This window comes from Pseudoliparis swirei, chromosome 12, assembly GCF_029220125.1.
Source record: "Pseudoliparis swirei isolate HS2019 ecotype Mariana Trench chromosome 12, NWPU_hadal_v1, whole genome shotgun sequence".
Lineage (NCBI taxonomy): Eukaryota > Metazoa > Chordata > Actinopteri > Perciformes > Liparidae > Pseudoliparis > Pseudoliparis swirei.
In genome coordinates this window covers 4,098,728-4,104,470 of record NC_079399.1, presented here as the reverse complement: position 1 = coordinate 4,104,470, position 5,743 = coordinate 4,098,728, and the positions used below count along the sequence as shown (strand labels likewise).

The following is a 5,743-nucleotide window of genomic DNA, read 5'->3' as shown; positions in this document are numbered from 1 at the left end:
TGTGTGGGGGGGGGGGGGTAGCTCCCACTTTCAGAGAGGAGACCGGTGTCCAGGCTTGGATGTGTGAGCGATGAAGTTAGTTTGTTTCTCTCCATAATAAAAGCATCCTGTACGTCATAGGATTATATGGGTAATTAACTTTCACATTTGCCTTAAAGGTTAACGCAACAGTTTCTATTCATGTCTTTATGTTTACGTCTTTTTCCACTGGCGAGCGTGTTCATCATCAACGGATAGAAGTGACCTGATAGATATACGAGCATGACTTACATCAGGGGGGTCAAACTCATGTTCACCGTGGGCCTCATCAGCATCACGGCCGCCTCTTAAAGGGCCAGTGTACCTGAGACATAAACGTATAAACTAATCAAACACAGTGTTTCATAGGTCTCTTTGTATTTGATTATTGTTTATTTGAGTGTAGAAATATTGGAGATAAGAAGATTTCTCTAATATTATCACAAAAATCCATTTGATTTAAAACCTTCAAAATAAAAGCACAGGATATTTTTCTTAAAATGTCTTTAAGAAAAGGTGATTGTGTGTTCATTGCATTTGATTATTGTTTATTTGAGTGTAGAACTATTGCACATCAGAAGATTTCTCTAATATTATCACATGAATACATTTGATTTAAAACCTTCAAAATAAAAGCACAGGATATGTTTCTTAAAATGTCTTTAAGAAAAGGTGATTGTGTCTTCTTTGCATTTGATTATTGTTTATTTGAGTGTAGAACTATTGCACATAAGATTTCTCTAATATTATCACATGAATACATTTGATTTAAAACCTTGAAAATAAAAGCACAGGATATATTTTTTTTTATTTCTTTAAGAAAAGGTGATCGCGTGTCTTTCAAGCCGCCAGGGGGCCACATAAAATGACGCGGCGGGCCTCATTCGGCCCGCGGGCCTCGTGTTTGACACCCGTGAATGACGTGAATGACGTCGGCGTGAGGACACGTGTCGATGTGTGTGTCAGAGGCTGTGTGACAACGGCCCGCACCCACTCGGTGTGACCACGTGGTGGCGTGGCCTGCAAATGGTGCAAATGTGTGTGTGAGAGAGAGAGAGAGAGAGAGAGAGAGAGAGAGACATATTTCCTCTTACGCTGTGTGTCTCTGTTCTCTCAGAGTCCATGGAGGCCCTGTCCCGGCTCAAAGGCAAGACGACCCAGCAGTTCTTCTTCAACCTCACGTCCATCCCCGACGATGAGCTCATCACCTCGGCGGAGCTCCGCGTCTACAGGGACCAGGTCATGGGCGCCGCCACGCCCCCCCCCAACGCCGCCAACGGCAGCGGCGCGGCCGGCGGCGTCCATCGCATCAACATCTACGAGATATTCGGAGCCCCTCAGGGTCGGGAACCCCTGGCCCGCCTGCTGGACACTCGGCTGGTGCGCGACTCCCTGAGCCGCTGGGAGAGCTTCGACGTCAGCCCCGCCGTGTCCCAGTGGACGTCCGGGCGAGGCCGCAACCACGGCTTCATGGTGGAGGTGCACCACCCGGAGGAGGACGGCGAGGAGCGCGCCGGACGTAGCAGGCACGTCAGGGTGAGCCGGTCCCTGCATGGGGACCGGGACTCGTGGCCTCAGGCTCGCCCCCTGCTGGTGACGTACGGCCACGACGGCCGCGCCGGGGACTCGGTGCTGCACGGGCGGGGAAAGCGGCAGGCGGCGCAGCGCAAACAGCGGCGGAAGCACCACGGGCACAAGGCCAGCTGCAAGAGGCACGCCCTGTACGTGGACTTCAGCGACGTGGGCTGGAACGAGTGGATAGTGGCGCCGCCCGGGTACCACGCCTTTTACTGCCAAGGGGAATGCCCGTTCCCGCTGGCGGACCACCTCAACTCGACCAATCACGCCATCGTGCAGACGCTGGTCAACTCGGTGAACTCGAACATCCCCAGAGCGTGCTGCGTACCCACGGACCTCAGCCCCATCTCGCTGCTCTACCTGGACGAGTACGAGAAGGTCATCCTGAAGAACTACCAGGACATGGTGGTGGAGGGCTGCGGCTGCCGGTGAGGCGGAGGGAAGACGAGGAGAGACTTTAGAGAGACGCTACCGTGGAGCGAGTTCCCCCGATGAAGACGTTTATTTATATGAAAGACTAAAACAGAGCTATTGTGGAGGAGGAAGAAGAAGAAAAAGAAGAAGAAGAAGCTATATATGAATATATTTATGTCTACGTAAAGTTGGGAACAAATAAATATTTTAATCAGAGGAATATTCCTTTACTGGTTTTGAAAATGTATTTCTGATGTACATTTGGGTGCAATGCCACATGAAGTATAATGCTCAGATTTCTATTTTGTATTTATTTCTATTATAACCACTTTATTTGTAAATAAATTACGTGTATTTATCGTAAAAAAACACACACAAAAACTAAAAAGAAACCGTGGTCACAACTTTCACTCGAGAGCAGAGACACAGTGAATCAGGGCGTGTGCCATGTACCGTGGACCGTGTACTAGAGCAGTGGTCCCCAACCTTTTTTGAGCCACGGACCGGTTCCGTGTCAGAAATTATTTTCACGGACCGGCAATATAAATGACGTAATAAATATGACGTCATACAATTATACAAAGGGCATAAAGTGCCAAAACTACAACTCATCATTACACCGACTTAGTGTGAGCCGTGCTTGTTTACCTGCAACGAGCCGCTAATGGAGACGGCGACACAGACGTGTGTTTGGTCCGCTGCTCCTAACCGAGTTCTGGTCGCTGTCATTAGAACACCGGCAGAGTTGTTGTGTGAAATGTCCCTTCAGGCCACCGTCATTTGCATCTCCAACACATGTTCTTCTAGCTCGGACGGGCTCGATTCACCGGGTGGGTTTGTTTACAAATGGGTTGCAGGTCTATTCTTTTGCAGTCGGGTCTTTTGTGGTTGGAGTACCGCTCAAACTCTTTTAAAAGCCTCTTCCACCCGGTCAACGTCTGAAACATGTAGAATGTTCCGCTGTTCACTCGCCCACACAGCAGCGACTTTATCGGCCAACTTGAAAACAGTTGTCATTTCCCTGAAGTGACAGAATTCATTGAGCAGGTTGAATATGTTTTAAGATTCTTTGTCACTGTGCCGCCAGCAGAGGGTACCAGGCCGCGGCCCGGGGGTTGGGGACCCCTGTACTAGTGTACATGTGTATCTGTGTACTTGTTTACCTGTGTACCCATGTACCCATGTACCCATGTACCTGTGTATACGTGTACCCATGTACTCGTGTACCCGTTTATCCGTGTCAGGGCGCCGTCGTGTGCGGCGGTCACGGGTAACAAGAGCTTAGACGTCGTGACAGGACGATGGCGTCACCGACACGCCGCCTGGCGAGCGGCTCGCTGCTCACCAAGCGCCGTCCTCTCTGGGTGAATGTAACGGGAAACCAATGACAATGGAGGTGTCTCGAGGGGGGGGGGTAATGAACTGCAATGGGGAGGTGCAGGGTCACGGGGGGGGGGGGGGGGACTGACAAGTTACAAGCCGACGAATGTAGATAGACTCCCGAGGGAGGATTAGGAAAACACCGGAGCATGTTTTCATGTCGCTGCAAAGGACCCTGGGAAGGTTCTTCGACGAGTTTGTGTGTGCTTTTTGGGGGCGAACTAATATTAACGTAATGGGGGGAGGGGGGGGGGTGCAGGGCTTCTGAGGAAGGACTGACAAGGCTGCAGGGGGGGGGGGATTTCTAGGGGCGATTTGTGCCTAAAAAAAAAACGCCCAAAAAAAGCATGGCTCCCGGGCCAGAAAAGGCTCCTACTGGCACTTTAATTAATAAATAAAAGACAAATACACACACACAGACACACACACCTGCACCTGTCCACATACTGCACATGCTCAGACAGATTCTCCCGCGCACTTCAGTGTCGGCCGCCTTTCTTTGTCGTCTCTGACTCGCGAGGCTGACAAATAATCAGTGGTGTATAAAGTACCCAAAAGTCATACTTGAGTAAAAGTAAAGATACTTGACTGGAAAATTACTCAAGTAAAAGTAAAAGTCACCTATGAGAATACTACTCGAGTAAAAGTATTAAAGTATCTGATTTTTTTTTAACTTAAGTATCAAAAGTAATTTTCTGATATTAAATGTACTTAAGTATTGAAAGTAAAAGTAAAAGTAAATGCTGTTAATAAAAAACAAAGGGTCAGAATTTTGAGAATTATGAAGTTTATTTGTTTGGGTGCTGTGGCCGCCATGAACAAGGAGTATGAGCTAGGATGAACTTAGCAATATATGAATACTATGAAATTACTAAAATATAAAAACACGATTAACACAGAAAAAAGCAGAACCAAAAGTAACAACCAGAATCATCACTTTAAAGTGAAAAATGTATTGTTCATCTTCAAAAGAAGTTGATTTTCAAAATGGACAGATGTCAGTCTCGCTCTTCTGGGGCTGAAGACGAGTCCTGCGATGCTGAAGAGCCGTTCACCTGGTGCAGGTAGAGTGTGTCTAGCTTCACAGGCCCTGGTGGTGCAGGTAGAGTGTGTCTAGCTTCACAGGCCCTGATGCAGGTAGAGTGTGTCTAGCTTCACAGGCCTGGTGCAGGTAGAGTGTGTCTAGCTTCACAGGCCCTGATGCAGGTAGAGTGTGTCTAGCTTCACAGGCCCTGATGCAGGTAGAGTGTGTCTAGCTTCACAGGCCCTGGTGCAGGTAGAGTGTGTCTAGCTTCACAGGCCCTGATGGTGCAGGTAGAGTGTGTCTAGCTTCACAGGCCCTGATGCAGGTAGAGTGTGTCTAGCTTCACAGGCCCTGATGCAGGTAGAGTGTGTCTAGCTTCACAGGCCTGGTGCAGGTAGAGTGTGTCTAGCTTCACTGACCCTGATGGTGCAGGTAGAGTGTGTCTAGCTTCACAGGCCCTGATGCAGGTAGAGTGTGTCTAGCTTCACAGGCCCTGATGCAGGTAGAGTGTGTCTAGCTTCACAGGCCTGGTGCAGGTAGAGTGTGTCTAGCTTCACTGACCCTGATGGTGCAGGTAGAGTGTGTCTAGCTTCACAGGCCCTGATGCAGGTAGAGTGTGTCTAGCTTCACAGGCCCTGATGCAGGTAGAGTGTGTCTAGCTTCACAGGCCCTGATGCAGGTAGAGTGTGTCTAGCTTCACAGGCCCTGGTGCAGGTAGAGTGTGTCTAGCTTCACAGGCCCTGGTGCAGGTAGAGTGTGTCTAGCTTCACAGGCCCTGATGCAGGTAGAGTGTTTCTAGCTTCACAGGCCCTGGTGCAGGTAGAGTGTGTCTAGCTTCACAGGCCCTGATGCAGGTAGAGTGTGTCTAGCTTCACAGGCCCTGGTGCAGGTAGAGTGTGTCTAGCTTCACAGGCCCTGGTGCAGGTAGAGTGTGTCTAGCTTCACAGGCCCTGGTGCAGGTAGAGTGTGTCTAGCTTCACAGGCCCTGATGCAGGTAGAGTGTTTCTAGCTTCACAGGCCCTGGTGCAGGTAGAGTGTGTCTAGCTTCACAGGCCCTGATGTAGGTAGAGTGTGTCTAGCTTCACAGGCCCTGATGCAGGTAGAGTGTGTCTAGCTTCACAGGCCCTGATGGTGCAGGTAGAGTGTGTCTAGCTTCACAGGCCCTGATGCAGGTAGAGTGTGTCTAGCTTCACAGGCCCTGGTGCAGGTAGAGTGTGTCTAGCTTCACAGGCCCTGATGCAGGTAGAGTGTGTCTAGCTTCACAGGCCCTGATGCAGGTAGAGTGTGTCTAGCTTCACAGGCCCTGGTGCAGGTAGAGTGTGTCTAGCT

At 49.7% G+C, this 5,743-nt stretch overlaps 1 protein-coding gene and 1 long non-coding RNA gene across 2 annotated transcripts in view; one reads left to right on the top strand and one right to left on the bottom strand.

Annotated features, from left to right (window-relative positions):
- The window catches only part of bmp2b (bone morphogenetic protein 2b), a 6,489-nt gene extending 4,263 nt beyond the window's left edge, over positions 1–2,226 (top strand). Inside the window, exon 3 of the mRNA XM_056428278.1 lies at positions 1,136–2,226. Within this exon, the coding sequence (XP_056284253.1) occupies positions 1,136–2,028 (893 nt within the window). The 3' untranslated portion in view covers positions 2,029–2,226. The remainder of the gene's footprint in view (positions 1–1,135) is intronic.
- A 1,928-nt stretch (positions 2,227–4,154) lies between these two features.
- LOC130202609 (uncharacterized) lies at positions 4,155–5,500 on the bottom strand. Its single transcript, XR_008833377.1, has 2 exons — positions 5,465–5,500; positions 4,155–4,445 (listed from the first exon to the last, which is right to left on the bottom strand). It is a non-coding gene; the product is annotated as an uncharacterized LOC130202609 (long non-coding RNA).
- Positions 5,501–5,743: the final 243 nt, after the last annotated feature.